Consider the following 26,643-nt stretch of genomic DNA (forward strand, 5'->3'; position numbering starts at 1 on the left):
TGGATGCGTCCAAAGACAGTTGTGAATACAGAAAGACAAACTATCCGTGGACCTGGACGGGTCCCAAAAAGGAGGAGTAAGGTGAGGAAAATGAAGACAGAGGAGGAGAGGAGAGACCAAGGCAAATTCTTTTAGGAGGTTGGATGGTACAAATTCAAGAATAATTCTCCTCTCTATAATGTCTAAGACTTGCTTCTCATTTGGATCATCAAATAACGTTAAAGACGTTTCATCGCAGTAGCCTCTTTTAACAAAAGAGAAGGAAGTTGATGGGAGCACTGACAGCTGCTTTAGTGCCAATACAGAACTGAATGGCTTTGCGGTCTGCTGTGTGTGTGATGATGCAGAGACAGATGTTTAAACTATCAAACTACTATTCAACATAGTCCAAATTTATCCTGAACCAAGTCATATTTAACATTTGGAACTTTACATAAATGTTATATCAAATATGTGATACATTGCTTTGCTGCAAATCTGGTTTTATTTATTAATCCACAATTGTAAAATGTAAAAAAATAAAAATAAAATTAGTATGGATAGTCCTTACTTATGAGTTTAAATATTAAGAAATAATTTTATATACATAAGTATACATATACAAGTCCTTGTTTACTTTGTCAAATCTTTGCTTTCAACAAAATTAACCACATTTTTACAAACAGAAAATTTATTTTAAAAGATGTTAAATTGTTGAAAGCTGAACCCAAAGTTTACATCTTTCATAACTGATATATTCTACTCTGGACTTCTCTTGTCACATGTTTTAGTGTAGAGGAGATAAGGGAATATAGCAACTACTATATGAAGTTCAAAGTGTCCCTTAATCCTAATATTTCAGTATATCTCAGTATATTAAACATAAATATTGACATAGCTAAGATAGTCTAAAGTCATGTTCAGACAGCTAGAATCTGTTTGGTTTGCATAATGAAAAAAATAAACATAATCCACCTGTCATGTGGTAAGTGGTTTGAAATGCATTCAATACATTTTTAACTTTCAATTACTTTTTACAATTCAACTCAGTCTGACCAATCAAATCAGTTTTTAAGCATTTTCTTTTTCAGAAGAGCTGCAATCACACAGTCAGGCATTTGTGTGCCATCACTATGGCGACTTATTACACCATTTTAAAATACACAAATCCAATCTGGTCATTTTAAAATTACAATGTGGACAGTCAGCCTTAAAGATTCGATATGAAAACAAACCCGATTGCTTTGTGGCTGAACAAAGCATTCGATGATGCCTATGGTCACCACCTTTGAAATGGGACTGAAATGACTAAATTTATACTAGAAATTAATATATTCCTATTTTTACACTCACCAACATATTTCAGTATTATCAGCATTTGCATCTGTACATAATAAAAAGAATTGTTTTATATTTTTCTAACTCACACAGTTCATGAACTCATTTTGATATTCTTGTTGTTTGCTTTTCTTTCAAGGAAAGAAAATAGAGTGTGTAAAGACATATAGAGAAGGTGGGGTCATGGTGCAACCTAAGCCACGCTGATAACAGCTAGATTTGTAATAGCCTGAGCACAATCTTTTATACACGGTTGCAAAGTAATAACGTCAGGTGTATTGAAACAGTGCGATGTGAGTCACATATTGACACATTGTAGATGTACAATACAGATTGTGTTGTACATCTGTATTGTGTATTCTGTATAAGTGTGCCGAAGGAATGCAAATAAATGTTATATAAAGTTACACCTTTGTTTTATTCTGCATTTACAGATTATGAATTTTTACTAAAATGTACGTTGGAAAGTTTGAGTTATATTAACTTCTGTTCCTTAGTCGCTAGGTGAGGAGAATAACACATGCCAGAATAAACTTCTGTAGTATATTAAATATAAAAAGGTGCTGTATTTAAAAAGGCAAAAATCTGTTGCATACCGTACATATTCACTGTCTTAGACAATAAGGAGGTGAGGTGGATTGTGCAAAGGATCCAAAGATCAACTCAACAGCCTTGTTTGTTGCCAAGTAGTGTTCATTGTTAATCAAGGAAGATTATGTTTGCAGAATTTCAAGTAAAGATGAGCCCATTTAGAATCTGGTTTGAAATTATCTCAAAAATACAGAGCAGCTTTTGTAATCTGGAAGGGGATTTCCCTACAATTTGAGATTTTGATTCCCTTTTTCGAGCAGCAAGAAAAGGAAGTGATTCTCCCATTTAACTGTCTAACACAGAGGCGGGGAACAGTGCATCTATCTCCATGCATTGGACATTTTCCCAAGGGATAATATGAGCCTTGGGTGGATCTCTGATTTAAAACCTATTGTGTGCTTGGTTATGCAACTGTTAACAGATACCCTAATGGAATATTTTACAGTAAAAGCCTGACCTATATACACACACCCACAGGTAACAGGGTAGAAGTAATAGTGTCTCATTTAAAGGATCTAAGAAACAAGTCACTATTACAGTAGAAGCTACATATTTAGCATTATTTTTTACTAGGGATGCACCGAATATTCGGCCACCGAAAATTTTCGATGACGATGAATGTTGTGATGACGCAAACAGAAACCGCGACCTGCACGAGAAATGATCCAGGCCGCGAAGGATGCGGAGAACCCGCGTGGAGACGGAGACGGAGCGCGCACGGAGCAGCGCCCAGCGCAGGAGGAGATCAGAGCGCAGAAAAAAAGACTTGTCTCTCTGCACTAGATGAGGGGCATGCACCCTCGTTGTCTGATATGTTCAGTGAAATCCTGCAAGAAAGTGCCTCAAATAATAATAATAATAATAATAATAATAATAATAATAATAATAATAATAATAATAAGTAAGCTATTCTGTTCTTAGGCTACTATATACTATATATCAGATTGTAGCCATATTTCTGCTAGATATTTTTTTAATTAAACTTTAATATTAATTTATACAATTGCAATGCCTTGATTTTAGTAAAGTTAGTACACAGTCATAGCCATAAATGCAATGGTACTAATAATTGGCATAATTTCTTTCGGTGTTTCAGTTTTTGGTCTTGGTTTCCTCTTTTTTGGTTTTCGGTTTCGGCCAAGAATTTTCATTTCGGTGCATCCCTATTTTTTACCTTTAAAAAGAGGTCTGACAATCATATTTGTTGTTTTCTAGAGGTGTCCCGAGATAATCCTAAAGATCTTACTCGGTATTGGTAGATACCCAATATTTAAGGACTTGGAAAGGAAGTCTTAAGGAAAGGACAGGAACTTAAAGAAGACATTTATTTTTTATATTAAATATGTTTTCAAGGCAAAAAGTAGACCAAAACTCAGGTACATCTGTCACAAAAACAGAAAATTAAATGTGACAAAAAAGTTTCCTATATCATGGACAACAAACTGCACTGACTGAGTACATGTACACTTTGTAGGATATAATATAAATGCTAACACACGATGAAAAAGGATGGCAAAATTGAATCAATACATACGACACAGTATCAACAATAAACTTTACATTATGAACATGTCAAAAGCTCAGACTTAACAGTTTGCCTTAATATAAATCAGTTGTATCAAAGACCTTTGCAAATGCATAACACAGCAGCACATAAGCCACTGCATGCAAAGAAGTAATATTGTCTGATGATTCAACCTTCATAGGTTAATGCTTTGATAAAAACAAATTACACTTTTAAACCACGCAGTCAGGTTTACAAGGTTTTACAGGACCAGGGACACGGCAGAAAAGGTTTTGCTCAATTGTACTGTAGGAAAATAGCTACAGCAAAAGTGGATGTTGTTGGGTGCTGCGAATACATTTTTCTATGCAAACAGAACAAAAAGTATAAACCAGTATGGTGCACGTTGCGTTTCATAGCCCTCCGGCATCCTGTGAACCGCTCTTCATCAAAGCTCAAACATGTCAATGAACACGATGCTTCTGTTCTGCTATTTGAGATCAAGTCAGCTATGCCGCCCTTGACATTTGAGTGGGCTCTGCGTTTGTAGTGAGAATAAGGCTGATAGAGGAGCAGACAAAAAATATGGCATTGTTAAGGAAGATTTAACATGAGCAGAGCGCTGGAACTGGGAATGCACCACAAAGTCCAATGTTACAACTAACAAGAAAAAAAGCATGCCGATGAAATGAATGTGAAATGGCTTGTGTGAGTGGGAGTAAGTGGGAGGTAGATAGATAAAGAAATTGGATTAGATCCAGTCAAGAAACATTTGGGACAACTAAATCCACAAGAATCAAACAGGACATACAATGACAAAGAGGAGTGAACCAGGCATACAAAAGAGGATTCTAACTCGTAGCCAATCATCCTGACAACACACTAAAGCGAAAAGGAGGGTTTTGGCCATGTTTGGAAAGGACATGGCACAGGACAGAAGGCCACCAGGTTTCACTCTTGTTAAAAGGTTGAAGGCTGGGTAAAAATCCACGTGTGCATACTTGATTCCTTCTTCCTTCGGAATAAAAAAGCACATACTGCAATGTGTCCTTGAAACTTGATTTATGCCCTTGGATTTTCTTGATACAGTGTATTGGTAGAGACTCACATTAACGTTTAAAGGGTCATTTTATACCTCAAAGGACCCTTTAAACGTTTATGTGAGTTCAATAGAATGTTTAGGGGTATACACAGTTATGATTGCCTAATTTACTATGTTCACTATCCACATTTAAGACAAAGCTCCAGCATGGAGAGAGTATCCTTTGAAAAAAATGACACCCCTTTAGAAAATTTGAAGACAACTCTTCCAGCATGCGACACACGAGGGAAAAAAAAACTAGCAAAACTGGATCGGTCCGTGGATCTGTTCATTTTTCCGATCCCCGATCCAGCTATTTTGTCAATATCGGGACCGATATCCGATCTTAATATCGGATCGGTGCACCCCTACTATTTGAATCCTGAAACAAATCTGAGATGTGGGCGCTTATTTAGAGGATGGAACCAGTAGGGCTGTGTATCATTAAAACATTTTGATACCAGTATTGTTTTTTGATACCAATTTAATAAAACAAAAAGAAATAACAGCATACATCTTTTTATTCATTTTTTAGCTCCCACTACATCAGTCTCTGTGCGTAACGTAGCGTTTTTCCCGCCTGCCTCTATGACGTCTAACGTTAAACAGCCAATCACAAACATTATTAGATCTTGGTAGAAGCCTGCTGCATAAATATTAGCTCACTGTTGCTGATGAGATTTACTCCTTGGGTATTGAATGACGGGGCATTTTTTCGATACTCGATACTTTAGAGGCAATTCAGTCTGTGCCTAAAAAGTATTGAATTCGGTATACAACCCTAGGAACTAGGCTACGGTCTAGTAAAAGCTTCATTTAGCATCATTTATTGGTTTCTGTCATATTCACTGAACATATAATGCATAGAAATTGTTTTTTTAAAACACTGATGACTGGCAGTGTAAAGTTTAGCAGCATCTAACAGAAAAACGTCATTGTACTTTTCCACTTTGACGTGGCATAAGTGAATCACATTAGGCAGCCCTTTTCCTGCCATCCCTATTAAAAAGGCACCAACACCTCTCTCTCCCAGACCAAATCACTTGATGAAGTCTGCATGAAATTGGATGCAATCACATCGCCCCCTCCCTCTCTTCTCTTGCATTTTAATGAGCACTTAATGGGTCCTTGATTAGAAAAAGGCACGAAAACAGCTGTCAAGGCTTGCCAGGAAATGATGGATCATCCAGGAGACTTTGCTGTCCATTAAGTTGTATTTTGGGCCCAATCACAGGTAAGTGAGAAGATGAAAAGAAAGTTTTTGTAATATTTAGTTTCCACCAAGACAATTCCCTGTGGAACAATCTTGAAACTGACAGATGGCTGTTGAACACTGAGGAGTGTCCAGTCTTTGACCAATTTGGTCGCAAATACGACCAAAATTTGTAAGGGTGCGACTAAGATTTTTCCTAGATCGCACCGGTGCACCTAACGTCCTCGCATCCGAGTCGTTTATATCGATATGTTTAATGTTGCGTTACATGACCCATTCCTTCTGTAAAGCCGTGCCTGTGTTTGGATCTCTCCTCTGCGCAGCCCCGCCCCCATTCACTCACGGCTCCACTGCAACATGGAGAGACAGTTCCAAACTGCTGACATTTGTCTACAGTTTTAATGGTTATTAACAGCTGTATATTGTTAAATATGAGACGGAAACCTGTATTGGTACCAGTGTTTCTGCTGGTAACTCTCGGTTATTGCAGCCCCCACGGCCAAAAACACATTAGAAGTTATTAAATGCAACTAACTTCAGTTCGTTGAGTAATAGCATGTGAGACCTGGGCGAAGAGATGTGACCCATGGCCAGAATATCATAGTTCATAAAAATGCAGCGCAGTGACGATACAGACATTTCATAGCCTACACAAGACGGGTGTAACGCCGCTGACCCGCCAAAGCGCATTCGACCCGTGCTGGACCCATTCATAATGAGTCAGCCGTCACTCTGAGTGGCAATCGCTTCAGTCCATCACACTCTCCCTCTCTTCCTCTGTCTCCCCATGTCTTTCAGTCTGGTTATTTTTTTTCTTTTTCTTTTTTAAGATTTCGGCCTTTATTTTGATAGGAAAGCCGAACACATGAAAGGGGAAAGAGAGGGGGGAATGACATGCATTAAAGGGCCGCAGGTCGGAATCGAACCTCTATCTTTACCAACTGAGCTATCCAGGCGTCCTCTCTCTCTTTTAATCAGTCGGTTATTGTTGTTGAAAACAAGTGAAGGAGCTTTCTCAGAGATGGATATATTTTTAATATATCCTAGGCTATTTATTTTTTGTTATTAAACCTTTTATTTAAAGAGAATTAAGTTATACATGTTGCTCTTAAGTCTGTATACATGCCATTGATCAAGAAAGAAAAATTCACATCATTACAAAAGCACCCACACTCTCACATCACAGTACCTCTATACTGGTTCTGGACTGGTATGGAAAATAAGAAGTGGTAGTGACTACAAAAATAAAAATAGAATAAATAAAATAGGTAAATATACAGCATTAAGTAAAATAGACAATAACAGCTGTAAAATTAATACATTTGTCTGCTCCATATGTAGATAACTTTCATTTACATGTGTTGCAGCTGTATATTTTCAAACCGGTAAAGGAAACCCTGTCTTTGCATTTTATTTTAATCACAATCTGTTTTAATAAAAGAGCTTGTGAAAAGTGGCTTTGACTTAAAACTGAACATTTAGCCCACTTTGTAAAAAACTACAGAGCTATATATCGTGTATCGCTATTCAGGGTTAACGGCGACGCAAGGAAAAATTTGGGTGCACATAAATTTTGTGCTGGTGCACCTAAATAAAAAAAGTTAGGTGCATCAGTGCAACCAAGACAAAAAGTTAGTCTGGAGCCATGGTAACTCACTTTTATTTTACAACACCAAATGTATATATTTTTTGTCTGGACTAAGGCTGGGCGGTGTATCGATAGATTTTCAAACAAGATGTGGGATAAGACAATACCATTTACTGTATATCAATAGGTCTATAGTTTAATGTTGCATTAGTAACCCATTTCTTCCGTAGAGCCGTGCCTGCGTTTGCACCTTTTCTCTTGCATACTGTCCGGGCAACTCTCCTGCAACAGTGCCAGTCCGCCCTGCTAACATTTGCCTACATTTTCCATTGTTATTTTCACAGCTGTATATTTTGTTAGACAGAAGAGCAAAACCAAAATTGGACCAGTGCTTCTGCTGGTAATGTTCTGTTGTGGCAGCCGCCATGGCAAAAAAAAAAAATATAACAAAAAGAAAAACGGTAGTTACTGGATGCAATGTTAAATTCAGTTCAAGGAGTGAGAGCAAATGAGATGCCGCCTGGATGCAGGCAAGAGATTTGACCCATGACCAGATTATCATTGTTCATAAAAATGCAATTTCATAAACAAGACGTATGTAACGCCGATGACCTGCCGCATTCAACCCGCACTTCAGTCCATCGCACTCTACGTTTGATCTAGGGATGTCACGAGAACCGATACTTCAGTACCAAAATTCAGAAAACGTGCCGGTACTCATTTTTCCAGGTACCGGGGGATGCAATCCTTCTAGACCTGGTGGGGGCAGTATATACGCCTAACGTTAAATATGTTCTAGACTTCTGCTAAATGCTGAAGAACACCACCGACCAGCACGGAACAGCCCCTCATCTCCCTGTACGGCTTGACCGCATTCAGCTTCTGGCTTTACAGTAGATCTACAGCGGCGGCTTTCACGACTTCACCTGGAACTCCCAAACCGCAAGTGATGTGTACTGTGCAATTAATCTGAATTTTAATCGTGATTATGATTTTGGCTCCTAATGATCACAAAAACAGTAATTGAGAAAAACTATTTTGATTTTGCAAGTAAATTGTTAATTTCTTTTGTTCTGAATGAAAAAAATTATTTTGACAGGGAAAGTATGAAGGGAAATTTCACAGTTCAAGGTGTTTTCACTGTTCATTTGACTGTTTCACAGTTTATTAAGTTCAATAAATGCAACATCTTTCCAAAAAACAATGAGTAATCGTGTTAAATAATCGTGATGATTTTTTTTTTCATAATAGTGCAGCCTTAGCTCAGATTTTATGTCACAACTTACACTTACAAAACAGACAATTTTTAACACTGACTGCATTAAACAGAGGTCAGCAGATATTGGTATTAAAAATCTAAATAAGATTAAAAAGTAATAGAATCAACTCTATTCAAATGTGCTACAGTTCTTTTGTGTTTGATTTTTTTTAAATCCATAAATACAATATTTCAGATGTGGGCTCTCCAACAAGCTTCATGTCAACTCTCCCCCCCCACCATCCTGCACTTCTTTTACTGGTTTCCTGCAAAGTGACCTAAATTTGGCATCAAATACAGCTGGCATATCACAGCCTGTTCTCTCCACAGCGACCCATACATTAAGGGTATGATATCCGTGGCATCTGTGAGGTGCAGATTAAATGCAAGAACATCCAACAGGGAATACATGTTTGCCACACAGTCACTCTGACTCTGGCTTTTATTCATAATGTATGCAAGTAAAAGCACAGAGCGCACATGAATTTTGAATAAGCATTAATGATTGATAAAACGCGAGAGGTCTTTCCGAGTTTTCAGCAAATATTTATTCCTTCTTGGCTTGCCATACATGTTTTACCTGGTACATGTTCAAATTAATTACACAGTTTGTCTTCTAGGTGCTCTGGGAAAGTGCAATCCAATGGATTTGCATAAGTGGTCTAAATGAATCAGGTTGAGCACTGGTTGAGTTTTTAAGCATGGTAGTGCTTTTAGAAAATTCTTAGTAAAAGTGTAAAAAATAAAACATTTTTTATTGTCTTAGATCTTTCAATAAAACACAGCAGCGCCCCCACTTTTATACTATAAGCTGTAAGAAAAGGACAACATCGCTGCCATGAGATCTTCCTGGTGGACTTGGAAGCTGAGGAGTCTTACAGTAGAAAAGTAACTAATAAAAAGGTGGCCCCTTAGCTGTTTTGTCCCTGTAGTTATTCTTAGTCAGACAGTCACTGCTGATGTATGATGAGAAGAGAAGGCTTGGCAACAATAGCTTGTATTGTGTGCTGATATTCCAGAGGCAGGTGTAGCCACTAAAAGCTTATAAATAACCCCCCCATCATCACACAATGCTGTAGCCTTGAGTGATGCCTTCTTTCCTCACAGCCCCTGTGTGCTTTTAGTTCCCTTCAGTCAGTGCCGCTGGACAACAAATATATACACAAATCCATAAAGCCTTGACAACACAGATAATTATAATAAAATGTGGGCTACACACACACACACACACACACACACACACACACACACACACACACACACACACACACACACACACACACACACACACACACACACACACACACACACACACACACACACACACACACACACACACACACACACACACACACACACACACACACCTTCCTTTAAGTTTTTGTTAGCAGAGCAAATAGAAGAAAACTGGATATTACCCAAAACGCAATTCTAATGAACTGTAATGAACTCTGCCAGACAGAGAGTACCGCGTTTATAGAGACGGAACAGCGAACAAGTTCCACAAACTAATCAAAGATCACTGTAAAAGATGATGAGAAACAAAAATATCGTTGCTGTCGGGCACAAACCTTGTAGGTCCAAAACTGTTGCTTTTCAGGAAATGAAAAAAGGCTAATAATTTGAAAACATCTGACTTAGCCATTTAGCTTAGACAAAGTCAGATGAAATCGCCTTGTCACCATTTAAATATTTGTGAAACACGCAGACAGATTTAAAGGGTGACCAAAAGGATTAATTTATGAAAAGATATGAAAATGATGAAATATAGAGATACAAGGTTCCTGCCCGAAAAAGACGATGTAGAAAAGGAAATAGTGCAAGAATCATTTCAAGTCAACTAATGATACCAATACTGGTCACTGAGTAGGGGTGGGCAATATATATCGTTTACGATAATATCGTCATTGTTGTGTTAACGATGTTCAAATTGACTATTTTAAAAGGACTACAGTTGAAAATTAGTCGGCTGGCTAACACTGGCACATTTACAGAAATGTTGATTAATGTGTGTTGTCCTTTATAAATAAAGAATAAGAATTAAATTACTTAGAGAGAAAAAACACTTCAAAATACGCATTGGAACAAAGATGGCGGCGTGCGATTGTGCAGCGGCTACTAGCTCTCCTGTCGGTGTATATTTAAACAAGTACAGCCACACTGAACTAATCAATATAGGACTACAATACAACACAGCCGTTACGAGAGCCTTCCAGGCGGCTCGTAACATCCCGGAGGACACAGCCAGACCAGGCGCTCCGTGGATTGTTGTCGGCAGCTAGCAGGCCGAGCTAGCTACCGGCAGGATCGAGACAAGAACTCCGGCAAGACCAGAGGCGGAGGACTGCATTTTTGTACATAATGAATGGAGTACCAGCTGCAGGATCGTTTCCCAGCACTGCTCACCTGAACTGGAAGCCCTGTCGGTAATATACAGGCCATTTTATTTAACACGAAAACAGCACACTGCCGTCTACATAGCCCCCGATGCTAACGTTAGCACAAGTTTGGCTCACTGCTAACCATAGTGAACAAACTGCAGCGCGATCACCTGGAGGGGATACATATTATAGCGGAGGACTTTAGCAAGGCGTTTTTCCAGCATGTAGCTTGTGCTACTAGAGGGAAGAACACACTAGACCATGTATACTCTAACATCAAGAAAGCATACAGAACTGCTCCTCTCCCTCACATGGGCCAGTCAGGTCACATCCAACTACTCCTGATTCCAGCATAAATCCCGGTCAGAAGGACTATACAGCCAAGTAGAAGTACTATCAGAACCTGGCCTGACACTGTCCTATCCCAGCTCCAAGACTGCTTCCAATAAGGACATGGTTGTGTGCAATATGTTACAGAACAGAGCCCTTTGTTTATTATTATGATTTTATCTTGCTTGTATGCTGCACAATTTACATTACAGCAGAGTGAACAACTGAATGTTTACTCAAGAGTTCAATGGGCCTCATTCAACAACCGTTCTTACGAAGAAATGTGTTCTTAAACCCTTCTGCACTTTTTTACGAATATTCTTTATTTGCTTACTTGCATGGTTAAAGAAAATAAAATACATCCATGAATAAAACCAACCGCATTCCGATTCTAACAACATATTTCCGTTTCATGGTTAGGATAGGAACTTTTCTTAAAAGCCAGGCCTTGTTTGTGGTTGTGGACACCTTCTACTTTTACTAAAGTAAATATGTCTCTGGTTATTTGTACTTTTATTTAAGTACTGAGATTCAGTACTTCCTCCACCGCGGCTCCGACAAGCTCCGACAACCTGCCTCCCAGGAGGTGCACAGGAAGTGTCATGTCCTTATATGGGAATTTGCGTGGCGTTTTCTTATGCTAATTAGAAACAACTGGCACGCACTTTCAGTTACGAAGACGTGGGATTCATCAATCCTAAGAACACAGGTGCGAACAAATATGCTGTTTAAGAACACATCATGAATCCGGCGTAAACTTTTCTTAGAAACCTTCTTAAGATACATATTTAAGAGAAAACTTAGGAAGATATTGGTGAATGAGGCCCAATGTTCCTACAGTAGTTAAATTAGTAGGTTATGTCTTTGAATTGTTTTTACTTGAATACTTACATTTCAAAGAAAATAAATAAGAACTGTTTTCATTCAACATTGTGCCCATTATCATCAGTAACTCAGACTTTTAAAAACACTTTTTTTAAAAGGATATCGTCTAATTATAGTTATTGTCAAAATCACCAAAAAAAAAAAAAAAAAAAAAGATATTTATATATATATATATATATATATATATATATATTTATATATATATTTTATATATATATTTTATAGATATATTTTTTGTCCACCCCTATCACTGAGAAACACCTTGAGCCAATGTACAGTAATTAAGCAATAATGTATGGTACAGTTAATATACCGTTATACTGTTTCCCTGGGTAAGAACCAGAGCTGTATAGTAACGAAGTAGAACTACTTCACTACTGTACTTAAGTACTAAAAGGCTGTATCTGTACTCTACTGGAGTATTCTTTTTTTCTCCTACTTCCACTTGAGTACATATTTTCGATGAGTTTAATACTTTTACTCAGATAGATTTTTTATGTGCTGCATCGTTACTGTTGTGAATGCCTCACGCTACGGAGACTTTAGGTTACAGTGTGTTTAGTTACGGCTACGTTAGTTACAGCTACGTTAGTTACAGCTACGTTAGTTACAGCTACGTTAGTTACGTACAATACATTGCGTTGTGTTGTGCGTTTCTTTTCACTACGGTTGCCTGTTCAGAAGTCAGAGACAATGTAAGTTTGAACTCTTTCTATTTAGCCATTGTTGCAGCAGAGTAATGTTGAAGTTAAAAAGTTAAAACCCAGCTTATTTTTTGAAAACAATGTTTAATGGGGCCTGCAGCTAAATTTAATCAAGTACACTAATACAGCATTTGAGTGTCTCACCTAAAACCTACAGTAGCTTCTAAAGAATTAATCAGGTCATGTCTGACATTCAGCATATGAAGAAGACTCATTGTCCCCACAGGAAAGGTAACTATTGTTTCTGGTTTTGGGGAGCCACTCCCTGCAGGGCCAGACGTGATTAGACAGAATCGGCACTACCATGTGAAACGACCTTTGTCTGTGACCTGGGGTAAACCTAAAATCAGAGGTGTGTCTTTAATCAGAGACCCACAATTCCACAGGAATAGAATTCGGAAACTGAGGTGATGTCGGCGCTTCAATCTGTGACCCCGACAGGGGAACCACGTTGAAGTCTGCCGTTTACAGCGTATTGTTTGTCATGTCGCATGACTGTTCTTTTGTAACTCCGCAAGGAGAAGCATGAGATCAGTCCGCTGTCAGCTGCAGTGTTTTATGTTTTATGTTTGATTGTGTTTTGTCTTGTCGTTTTCATGCAGTTTCATTAAACCTTTTGCTTAACTTTCAATTCGACCCCAGCCTCTCCTCCTTCCTCCAGAAATCAGAGCGAACACGTCTTTTAGTTATTTCTTAACAGTAATCTATTCCTGAGTTGTTTCATTCTGCAGTGAGTACTGAATGTTAACCGTTTGACCCTGTGATGTGAAGCTGCTAGTTTCTGTATTTTGCTAGCTTGCTAACTTTCCACTACATCACACATTTTATTTCAGTATTTGTTAATTAGTGATTAATAACCCACTGTTATATCAGATACTAGTAGTTATAACAGCTGTGACATTAATGTACCTTTTGGGGTTTATTTCAGAAACTTCCTTCATATCCAGCAATATACAGCTTGTGACTGCCTTAATACCAAGTAAAAAGTTTAACTCCAACAATATGATATTCAAAATTTGACAGCTTTCTTTAATAACTACATAACACAATACTTGTACTTTTACTTTTAGTACTTTTTAAAATAAACTACTTGCAATACTTAAGTACAAAAAATGTTGAATACTATAGTACTTCCACTTAAGTGTGGTGCTTAAAGAGCACTTCTACTTCTACTCAAGTTACTTTTTTGATAGAGCACTTGTACTCAAGTATGGGTCTCTAGTACTTTATACACCTCTGGTAAGAACTGCATCATACTTTATTTACAAAAAGCAAAAATGGCATTAGGAACAGATTATATTTTATGTAGGAGCAACACAGGAAATATACAAGAAGTGGATGACCAGTTAAAAGAAGAGAAACAGAAGTAGAACGAACGTAGAGTCCAAGGCCAGATTTTTAATGAGGAACCGAATGGTCCAAGTCTCACTCTCAGACCTTCTCCTACTTACAGCTGACTTGTTCCTTTTCCTTTGTTCATTATGATGCCCTCTTTATATCTCTCCTTTTTCCTCTTTCCGACGTCTTCCCTCGCTCCCCACAGTCCTCTGTCTCTCGCTCTTCCCGCTTGTCATTTCCCAGCCTTTAACTCTGTATTCTTTGTACCCAGGTGGGATAGTACTGAGCGGACTGAAATCAATTTATATTTCTTTTAGTGACATTTATTGAGCAGACATTCGTTGTTCCAATGCAGCCAGTTGTTCTCCTGAGGCCATTCCAGCTGTTTCTTTCAGCTGCTCTGGTCATTTGGTCCAGCCTCTCTTACTGTACAGGGAGCTATTGTGTCATCTCTTAGCCGCTTGTCATCGGAGCTGTCTGTAAATCGATCTGGCGGATGGCAATGATCTGTGTCTATGTGTGTGCCTGTGGTGGTTTTGTGTGTCCATTTAGGACCGAGTGTGGTGTAAAAGTGTGTGTGTGTGTGTGTGTGTGTGCACATGTACAGGGGAGCAGGCATTGGTCTATATTTACTTAAGAATGAAAGAGCATTGTGCTGTCCACATTCTTGGCACTGAAGGACACTTTGTGTTCAGGGTCACCCTCACCACTTTATCAAGGGAGGAATAGAGGCAGGAAAGAGTGAGGTATATGCAAACAGACAGACAGACAGTGAGAGGAAATACTGAGAGGTGAGACAGCAAGATTGAACAAGATCTTCAAGGAGAGAGAAAGACAGGTAGACAGAAAAGGAAGTGGGATATATCCGTCCTACAGATCTTTGACACCCAGAGGACTTCACCTGTTTCTTTAAAGAAAACGTGAGTGGGATTTTCTTTACCCAGCCTTCATCTAGATCCAGCACAAATGGCATACAGCTTTTTTTGCCTTTCATCAGTTAAGACGAGTTACTGACTCATATGTGATAACCCTCGATGAAATATAAAACCACAACACTAAGACTAGTAAAATGCACGTGCACTGCATCTACAGTACATCTGCATAATGCTGGTAATTATTCTTCTCTCTTTGTATTGTCAGAAAGGTTTCTTTTCTCGAGTCTTTGCTCGTTTCTCCAGCTAGTTGAACTTCTTAATGGTCTCGTCTTTTGATGGCCTCGGTGAATCTAGTTTTTCATTACTCTCTGGGGTCAGGCATAAAGCAAACTCCTGAGTGTTCAGAAAACCCTATTATCCCCAATTAGTAGAATAGTAAATCATTATCCCCTTGTTCCTGTGTTGATACAGTATTTTTTTATTATGATAGAAAAAAAAAAAAAAAAGCTCTCAATTCACTCCAAAGACCAAAAACTGCACTGTGTGTAGAAAAGAGCATTGCTTTTGCTATTTTTCACTCCCTCCAGGGGCCCAGGATCGAGGTCTACCCATGGAGACTGATCAATTTTAATGTGCCAGAGTTCGACCTTCCATTAACATTATTCAAACAAACACCTCTTTTTGCACTACAGTGAGCCACAAAAAAAGCAAGAGGGGAATCAGCTGGCCCACTAGCCTGTTAGCTAGCTCGCTGCTGTTTTCCACGGTGTAATTGAGGGAGATGAGAAGAAATAACACATTACGCTTGTTTATGGCGCTAACACAGGTGGTTGCTATTGGGAGTGGTTGAATGAAGCCATCACTCAGGCGCGACCTGATTCTGTTTGCTGGCCGCGTTCTGCATTCACTTCCCCAGAGCAGCCACATGATTAATGACTGGCAAGGTAAGGGCAGCAGCATGACGGACCTTAACTGATGAATTATTAGTGATTCAGCAGCTCACGAAGGGGTGATTCATGTAACGTGGGACTAATACACACCTTTGCTCCACACCTACCTAAAGTGAATGTGTGAGTTTTTACCTTGGGCTCAGACAAAACAAGACATGTCATGGACCAGCTGGGGGTACGGTGCCTTGCTCAAGCGCACCTTGACAGTGCCCAGCAGGTGAACTAGCATCTCTCCAGCAACCAATCCACACTCTGTATAGGGACTTGAACCAGCGACTCTCCGGTTTCCAACCAAACTCCCTACAGACTGAGCTACTGCCATCCCCAAGAGATGTCAGAGTGAAGAATTTAGAATCGAACCCCACTTATGGTGGGTGTGTTTGGTGCGGTGCTCCTTTGAAAATGGAAGTCAGAAGGATTTTTGATCCAGGATGTAATTGCAGCATCTATTGATTCAAAACCATCATGTTATTATTAGTAGCACCCTGCTCTGTCTGCTCTTTGGGTTGCTAGTCCCAAGACACTTCAAGATTTTAGAAGACCCTTTTAATAGTGCTAATATATCAGAGAGATAAATGGAGATAAATTTGGGCTCCATTCTAATTCTCTCGGGCTGAGGCTGGGGACTGGTTCACAATCCTGCACCACCACGATGTGAAATAGTCATTACTCTAAAGTACTAGAAATAATACTGTAAGGTCCCATCTGAACACAAAGCACAACATAAATAGGTGTGTCTCTAGTCAAGACTGAAGTGTCTACAGTGTTAAGTGGCCATTAATTTGGCAAGTCATCTGCACTCAATATGAAACAGAGCTTTGAGCTGGCTACTGCGCCTTTTGTGTCTGACTCCTACACACCTCTGCATCCTCACTTCTAGCCTCCCCTCCCTCCACAGGTGTCAGTTGGGGGGTTACCATGGAAACCAGGACGGTGATGCAGCGGGAGCAGGAGGAGCAGTCGTCCCAGATGTCTCACAGCATGCAACTGTCCTCTCAGATCAAGAAGAAGACCTTCACTTCAAGGTGCAAACATGCTCTCCTGACTTCAGTAATGCAAGAGGTTCTCACACCATTTACTTAAAGTGCTCATATTATGCTCATTTTCAGGTTCATAATTGTATTTGGAGGTTATATCAGAATAGGTTTACATGGTTTACTTTTCAAAAAACACCATCTTTTTGTTGTACTGCACATTGCTGCAGCTCCTCTTTTCACCCTGTGTGTTGAGCTCTCTGTTTTAGCTACAGAGTGAGGCATCTCACTTCTGTACCATCTTTGCTGGGAGTTGCACATACGCAGAAGCTAGGTAAGGACTACTAGCCAGTCAGAAGCAGAGTATGAGGGAGTGCCATGCTAGCAGCTAGGCGAGCATTATAACGTGTGTAACAAAGTGACGCACGTTCGTCTCTGAAGTAAAGGCTGGACTACAATAGAGCTGTTTGGAGCAGTTGGTAAACAGTGTTTCCTGTTGGAGATGGTAAGTCCCTTTGGGGTGGACTTTGGGCTTTTTCACTTTGTAAACAGATTACAAGCACAAAAAGGGACAAAGCCATAAAGCATAAAATGAGCACTTAAAGTGAAAGTACCAATACAACAATAATACATCACAGATAAAAGTCCTACATTAAAAACCTTACTTATGTAAAAGTACAGCAAGTATTATCAGCAAAAATATATTTGAATAATCAAAGTAAAAGCACTTCCTGTGACTGATATATTGTTATGACATTATCAGATTATTAACACTGATGCATCAATGTATAAGCAGCATTTTCTGTTGCAGCCGTTTGAGGTGGAGATAGTTTAACTACTTTGTATAGAGTTTGATTGGTCCAGTGGTTCCCAAACTTTTTCACATCAAGGACCCCTAAACTGACACAAATTAGACCATGAACCCCCATTTGATAAGCTTTTGTCCCAGGGGCGGTACTTTTAAAAAGCCTGATGATTTTCTATATTTTCCATCTGTCAACCAATGCCATGGAAAGACCAAAACCAACCATGAATTGATCCTACGAGTATTGTCTGTGTAACCTAAGTCCTGACATATGTTATTCTTCTGTGCAATAGACCTCTATTGTTTCAATACAAGTTTCATCATTGGAATGGGTGACATGTTTCTTCATTGTGATAAATATGGACACTTGCAAATACTCACTAGTGCACTAAATCCTCAGCTAAAAATAGTCCAACACATACACTTTAATCCAGTTTAAGTAACATTTGCTATATATATATATAAAATCTTAAGCTTAAGAAGGGTCATTTGTCTGATGCATGTAAATGTTCTCTGCTATCTGTAAAATGTAGGTTTATTGCAAAACAATCTATCTTAACAACTGATTTAATTCTTCCATCATATTTTTTTTTCATGAATTTTGTTGCCTTAAGTGCCATTTTTCTGATATTCATTCAGTGATTTCTCCTTCGGTCTCATTTCAACAAACTCCTTTCTGAAAAATGCCTGAAACAAGAGATGCCGCACTGGAAAAACACTGACTTATCTCAACTCATTGGCAGTCTTTTCCTCTTGATTTAATTACAATCAGGGTTAAGGGCTGAATTTGAGACTTGGTAACTTGTCGAGATGATTATACATACATACATACATACATACATACATACATACAAAAGTGGGCGTGTTTGTTTACGTGAATTCATGATATCACGTTGAAAGTTTAACCTAAAATGGTATTAAATCTCACACACACACACACACACACACACACACACACACACACACACACACACACACACACACACACACACACACACACACACACACACACACACACACACACACACACACACACACACACACACACACACACACACCAATAAAACCTATTATATGACCTGTCAGATTACAGTAAACAGGCAGCAGCGTTAGATTACTTTTAATGCCAGTGTGATACATGAACTGGCTCTACTATGTCCTTGAGTGACATCTGAGATATGACTGTCAAAGTTCACTCTTGACCTTGAAAACAGCAGTTGGCAAAAAAATGTCAAGGTAAAGAATGAACTTTGAACCTCACCAACTTTTAAAAGAACAGAGACAAGAAATCCTTGAGGTGTTCAGAAAAAAATGGAGATTTGAACTACAATTCCATGACAATTGCAGATGATGTTGATAAGGATTATATGATATGGTTAAAACTTCCAAGATATATACTAAATGAACCTTGAGATGAGTTTCACCCAAGAAGTATTCTATTCCTTGTGACGTTAAAATATGTCTAAAAGTCAACCCATTTGCTGCTGTTCAAGCCACTGCCTTTACTAGCTTTAAGATGGTTTTGTATTATTACTCAACTAAAGTATAAGCAATGTAATAGCCTATTTCTATTTATACTAAGAGGATATCTGTGTATCTTTGTACAACTGCACTTACTCACTTCACCTCCCTCATATACAGTAGTTGTACTGTAGCAGAAGACATAAATAGGACACAATAGTAAATGTTTTCCTTAAGGATGATGATGAAAATAAGCAATTATTCCATCCCGCTTAGTTCTGCCGAACTTTGAGTTCATCTCTCGCTTTTTAAAAAAAAAAGAGAGAGAGAGAGAGAGAGAGAGAGAGAGAGAGAGAGAGAGAGAGAGAGAGAGAGAGATATGGTGCTTGGTGAAATTATTTACTTAGAACATCTTCAGTACAGTGGGAGGACACTTAAATGTATCTTCATGTTAGATTGAACAATGTTTAGAAAACTTGAAGAGAACAGTTTTGCCCACAGAGTTGAGTTTTTCTTGTTTATACAATAGGTATAGGACTAGTCTTAGTACAGGTTGTTGACATGCATTCAACAATGAGGGCAGATCATCCAGTGCCTCTCAGGTTTTCCTCTTTTTTTATTTTAGTTAATATTTTGAGGAAGCCTATAAAACACATACATGCACAACTTCCATGTTTCTGCACACAACAGCAGTATCAGCAAGGCAAGTGTTTGTTTGCTTGCGTGTGTGCACATGTGTGTGCATGTTCCTGTTTATATGCATGCCGTGAGTGTTTGTGTCCCAGTGTGTATCTGTGCACTGTACTTAAGCGATACTGCCCAGCCGTAGGCTCTGCATTACATTATTCAACAGTCCGAGCCTCTCAGAAACACTCAAAGGGAACCTAAACAAAGGGATGAGAAAAATAAGACGGAAAAAGCAGAAGTTGTCCTCTGAATGCCGTGAAATGGGGAAATATACCAGCTTGAATACAAAAGAAAACGAGAAGTCATGTCAATTTGCATTGCCATTTGTAAGATGGCTTGTTGAAAGTAAGTCCTGAGGCTAGATGTTAGAAGCAATGGTAGTTGGGGGTTGTGTAATACACACCTGGGCAAACACATTTCTGGCACACAAACTTTTATTTTTTTATTTATTCTTTTCAATGGAGCTGTGTTGTACTGCAATGTACTTTACTTCAACATTAGGCCAAAGCATGGTGTAAATACAGATACTATAACACATGAAAAACAAGGAACACATTCAAAGTTAAAATATCCTTGCACTGTAGTTGTAATTACTCTTCTTAAAAGAGCAACAGTCATCTGTGGATTAAGGGAGAGCAAAAATGAATGCCTCTCTTGTTACAAAAAAAAATGCCTTTCATTGCCTCAAGTGACCTTGTTGCCAACAACAAATGCCCCTCTCCTGTTTATGGGGGTGCACATAGAAAAGGTCAGCTCAGTTTATTGTTGGTGCTCATGCTTTAGTGTAGGCTTACACATGGGTGCCTATTGTCTCTATGTTTGTGTCTGCATGACTATGATAAAGACACTAATTTAAAAGGTCCTACAGAAAGACACAGCAGCTGTCAGCGCTTCTGATTTAGATCGCTTTACTGTCCAGTGACTGCTCTGTGTGTTTGGTTCATCATGTTCAGCTCTACCACCAGTTGCCACAGACACATTGTGGATTAAAAACTGAACATTGCAGATAATTGCATGCTATGATGCCCAAACAATTACAATTGTACCATGAACAACCTATTGGTTCAGATCCAAAAGCCTTTGGCTCATAAACACCACATTGTCATCAAATGCCTATGTGTGCACAATCAGCAGTCCCTGTTCCTCCTGATTATATAAGCTCCATGTAGACAATAGCATGTGTGTTTTGTACACCAGTGAGTGAAAGGGGAACCTGGACCGAGCAGAAGCAGCTGATGATGGTCATAACATTTCTCACGCACTTGAGAGAAAACAGGTTTATACACTGGGTTAGGCTTTGCACCCCACACATGGGAGGCAATGGTTCAATCAGATAAAACACTGAAGTAACAGCTGTGTAACACAAAACCGCTGCCATTGTAACGAACATCTCTCTCATCTCTTGTTTGTCAAGAAAAGATGGTTGAAATTGCAATACATTCACATCTGAATGTGCAAATTCCATTGTAATATTTTAGAAAAAACTGTAGTGCGTTTTCATTCTGAGCAGTGACAAATCTGCTGTGCCACACAACAAACCACATTTGGTGGCTTACCCCTGAGCTGCACAGATTGAAGAGGGTATTAGTGGGACTATACTAATACTATATTGACATCGTATTTTAAAGTGGGGTCTGTCTTTCACAGATTCTCACTTGTTTGCAGTTCACATTCTGCTTGATTTTGGTTTGTCAATGTTTACCTTGCTTGTTCTTCACAACTTCTACAGAGAGTAGACAAAAAATATCCATTAAAGCCATTTTTTAGCCTGGAGATAAGATAACAGTTGCCAGTTTTAAACTGAATCCCTGGAGTGCTTGAATAAATGAAAGCTGGTGTATATAATGTTTGCCTACATCAACCGGAGCTCTCTCTGATATAGGGCCACCTCTGCTGTTCAGACGGAGAATAGGAGAACCACTGCTGCTTTCTAATGGCAGAGCAGAATAATGGTCTGATTAACTTGATGATTGGATAATGTGCTGTACACCGTGATAAAATGAATAGGCATGCTAATATGAACACTCAATCCTTCTAACCACAGGATAAATAACTGTGAAGGATGACAAGGATAAGTATCTATTTTTTTGATCTTTCACCGGTGTCATTTGATGATATGCAGAATATCTTGTGTTAATCAGGTTTTGTTCCCCCCCCCAATGTTCTCTGAATGTAATAGTGATGAGGAAGCCTCCTACTGCGATTTCTATCCCATCATCCCTGCTGACCTGATGTCCGTCAAGGAGATCCTGAACATGGACAACTTCCCCCGCCACAGGACATGGTGAGATATAAGATCCAGCTAAATAATATGGCTGTTTTGTTGATCATCATCATTAAAAAAGATTTTAGGAGTCGATGATATGGATAAAAGCCTCTACTGGGGTGTATTAGGGCTGGGCGATGTCCCCTAAATTGGCAGTTGACAATGTTAACAGTAAAACATCGCAATGGACAATGATATCGTAATCGGGGGGGGGGGAATAAGCACTTTTTATTTTACTATATCTCTTTACATAAATATTTTTTTCTACAATTATGGGCTAACAGTTAACATAGAAACGATCAGACATACATTTAAATGTCCTCTGTAAATAGACCGTATTAAATGGCTATGCTGCCGTCTGCTGGTAGGGGCAGTAAATAACAACTTGATCCACTGGCACTTAACTACGGTGCCGTCAAGTCTACAGTATACTCAATCAGATGTCCGTGATCTGAGATATATCGTTTAGACGATAATATCCAAATTGTTGTCTGCAAAATTGGGATATCAAATATTTCAAAATTTGTACAATCCGACGCCCCAAACATGAAAAGAGCTGAAGGAAGTTAAAGAGAAAACAAATAACGCACACTATAACCTTCTAAACAATTATATGTAGCGATTTTAATACAGTAAGGGTTTGTTTGACTGTATTTTTTGTACAAAATCACGATCGTCCCGCACAAGAGTAAGCTGCTACTAGTTCTTACATTGCGCGTTATGACGTTCACTCATGTCAACAAGGATGGCGGCGCACGATTGTACAGCGGCTCTCCTGTCGGAGTATATTTATACAAGTACGTACAGCCACACTGAACTAATCAATACAGGACCACGATACAATACAGCCGTTACGAGAGCCTTCCAGGCGGCTCATAACATCCCGGAGGACATAGCCTGACCGAGCCCTCCAGGTTGTTGTCGGCGCTAGCAACACGGCGCACGCCGAGCTAGCTATCTACCGGCAGAATGAGAAAATAATTCCGGCACAACCAGAGGCGGAGGACTGCATTTTTGTGCAAAATGAATGGAGTACCAACTGCAGGATCGTTGCCCAGCACGGCTGACCTGACCTGGAGCCCTGTCTGTAATATACTGACCATTTTATTTACTATGAAAACAGCACACTGCTGTCTACATAGCCCCCGATGCTAACGTTAGCAAAAGTTTGGTTCAATGCTAACCATAGTAAACAAACTGCAGCACGATCACCTGGATACGGGATACAGGGGACTTTTACAAGGCGTCCTTAAAGTCTGTTCCCCTCCGGCTTTCTCCCAGCATGTAGATTGTGTTCCCCTCCGGCTTTCTCCCAGCATGTAGATTGTGTTACTAGAGGGAAGAACACACTAGACCATGTATACTCTAACATCAAAAAAGCACACAGAACTGCACCTCTCCCTCACCTGGGCCAGTCAGATCACATCCAACTCCTGATCCCAGCATAAATCCCGGTCAGAATGACTATACAGCCAAGTAGAAGGACTATCAGAACCTAGTCTGACCCGGCCCTGTCCCAGCTCCAGGACTGCTTCCAATAAGGACATGGTTGTGTGCAATATGTTACAGAACAGAGCCCTTTGTTTATTGTTATGATTTTATCTTGCTTGCACATTTTCCCAAGAGAACCACTGAAATAGCCTCTGAACAGGGCTTCTTTTAACTTCTAGAAGGATTTCAAAACTATCGATATCGAGATATTGAAAAAAATAGAGATATTCATTTTTGTCAATATCTCCCACCCCTAGTTTTAGTCGACAAAAAGTCAAAATGTTTTCTCTCTTATAACCGGTTAATTTTGTCAGCAATTTTACCTCTGCTAAGAAGGTAATGTTTTTGTTATTATTACCGGATGTAAAACAGAGGTTAAATGAATAAAAATGCAGCTTTGTTATGACTGTGCTCATTAGTCAGTCACACCCAATCAGTCCGTTATGGAAGCCAAGCCGTACCGCCCAAAATTCAAAAATCTGCGCTAATCAACCACCCGAACCCACCATTCAAATGGCAAACTTTATGCATTATAGTAGCACAATTGTCAGGACTCAAGTGTGTGTGTTTGCGTGAGAGAGAGTGACAGAGAGAGGAGAAGAGATGGAAGATGATGAAAATAAGAGATTTTGGTGAGGTTTTTATTTTTTAAAAAAGAAATGAAAATTGAAAAATGAAAATTTCACTTTGAGGTTTTTTAACATTAATATGAGTTCCCCCAGCCTGCCTATGGTCCCCCAGTGGCTAGAAATGGCGATAGGTGTAAACCGAGCCCTGGGTATCCTGCTCTGCCTTTGAGAAAATGAAAGCTCAGATGGGCCGATCTGGAATCTCCTCCTTATGAGGTCATAAGGAGCAAGGTTACCTCCCCTTTCTCTGCTTTGCCCGCCCAGAGAATTTGGCCCACCCATGAGAGAGAGACATAATGGCTTTCAAACGAGCAAAGTGGCAGTTGGTCAAGGCCACACCCCCACTAGCCACCTTGCAACCCTTCCACCCCCCCTCTCCTCCTCAATAGCTACAGACACAGAAATCCTAAGGCACATCCTAAGGAAAGCTCATTGTGGGACTGGCTCTAGTGGCTGTAATTCTGCACCAAGGCTGAATTTCGGGAGATACATTATTAGGGGACCAATAAGGCCTATATAAAAGCATCCAAAGAGCACCATGTCATTGGACCTTTAAACTACAATTTAGTCTCTTATTTTTTCGTCCACGTTATTACGTTGTGTATTATGTTGATAACGTTGGTGCCGTCTCGTCATTGTCAGTCACGGAAAAAAGGTCATTAACGAACATGTTTAGTAATGGTTTTCGTCAATGAAATTAAGACTGCTGAGGGTTGACAACACCGTTGTCGCACGGTATCGGCCACCCTTAACAAGACTAATATGCTGGTAAGAGGAATCTGTTCAAGACATTTTGTAGCACATAACTCCAAAATATGGGTCACACAGTTATTCATAGGTTACAAATTGATATACTTAAGAGCCATTTGTATCTAATAAATACAACAGATGAGCTGTACATCCCTACTGTAAATTTAGCAGCAAAATTTGTTTCAAAACTTCTACTAGCCAATGTATACAATAACAAATCAATGCATGGAGCAAATTCAGGTCTTCTATCTCTGCAGCTGCAGATTAATTGATAATGCAAATAATCATTAGTTGCAGCCGTATTTCTAAAAGCCTCCATCTGCAGCTGTCAGCTTAGGCACATTATTTTTATTTCGCATTTTGGATTGGGGTCATTTGTGGGCAACAACTGCGGACGAGTTTCTTCTCATGCTGAACCAAAGGACTGTAAACCTCCACTCTTCTCCAGAGGACTTCCTTCCTTCCTGGATGTGTGCTTGTCATTGAATTCTGCCTCCACCACATCCTCTCTTTTCACTTTTTTTGAGAAAGTGGAGTGGGTCAAGATTCACTGGTTCGTTAGGCTCTTATGCCAACAGAAAGTCTCGATAAATTAGAATCAGGGCTATTTCTTCACTCTCATCTGTCTGTAAAAGGCCAGCTGGCTGTTGAAGCCAATAAGCCATAACCAGAGCATTCAGCAGAATCTTTGTATTTGTATTTTTGTATTGATGGAGAAGAGGAAGGAGCCTCACATCCTATTGAAAGACATTTTTTAATTGATTAATGGATAGACAGAAAATCAATCTGTCTGGCATGTCTGGCAAAAAAGCCAGACATTTTCTAGTTCTAGTTTCTCAAATGTAGAAAATTTATCAAAATGAAATCCGAAGCAGGATCGGTGATTCCCCCAGTATTTTTTTTGTCTCTCCACACCCACCTAGCTTACTGGTTGGGAGCATTCAGCTAAAGACACATGGTAATGCTAGCTTACTGGTAGCCTGCAGCTTGAATATTCCAGACACCATGACCACTGCCAGAGGCAGAGATGATGGACAAACAACAGAAAATTCTCCTGCTTCCCTAAAGTCACCGGTGTGGCAACATTTTGCCTTCCCCGTGAGTGAGTTATGTAAACAAAAGGCTTGGGCATCGAAAACAGATTCCTAATCGGAATCGTTTAAAAAATTACAATTCCATCGGAATCGTTTCTTTATTGGAATCGTTTGGAAGATTTGGTTTCAAATCTGATCATCACTTCCCAATTTAACATACGTAAGTTTTGGTTTCTGTAGCAGCCAGGTGCTTGTTGTGTTTGAGCCATGGAGCACAGTAAGCAGTGCTCTAGTCTGGCTTTATTTTACGTGGAAAAAGCTGTAAAACTGCAAACCACCATTGAATTTGTGAAACTGGCATGTGACCCATTTCAACTCCACTACTCAAAGAATCGGAATCGAGAATATATAAGAACCGGAATCGAAAGGAAGAATCGGAATTGGAATCAGAATCGTTAAAATCCAAACGATGCCCAACCCTAGTAAACAAACAACAAAAGGTAAAGCATGGGGGCTCCAATGGACTCCTTA

At 39.3% G+C, this 26,643-nt stretch overlaps 1 protein-coding gene across 3 annotated transcripts in view; it reads left to right on the forward strand.

Moving 5' to 3' along the window:
• Positions 1-12,770: 12,770 nt before the first annotated feature.
• myom3 (myomesin 3) overlaps positions 12,771-26,643 on the forward strand; it is a 68,215-nt gene continuing 54,342 nt past the window's right edge. For 2 of the 3 annotated variants that reach the window (XR_003692759.1, XM_028580237.1), the window contains exons 1-3: positions 14,881-15,110; positions 16,914-17,040; positions 22,122-22,226. Coding sequence is in view for 2 of the 3 variants with exons in the window: in XM_028580237.1 (XP_028436038.1) it covers positions 16,934-17,040; positions 22,122-22,226 (212 nt within the window). In the remaining variant the exon portion in view is untranslated. Of the gene's footprint in view, positions 12,844-14,880; positions 15,111-16,913; positions 17,041-22,121; positions 22,227-26,643 lie in introns of those variants that run through there. The other variant, XM_028580238.1, reaches the window with a different exon arrangement.

Source organism: Perca flavescens, chromosome 6 (genome assembly GCF_004354835.1).
Source record: "Perca flavescens isolate YP-PL-M2 chromosome 6, PFLA_1.0, whole genome shotgun sequence".
NCBI classification, from domain to species: Eukaryota; Metazoa; Chordata; class Actinopteri; order Perciformes; family Percidae; genus Perca; species Perca flavescens.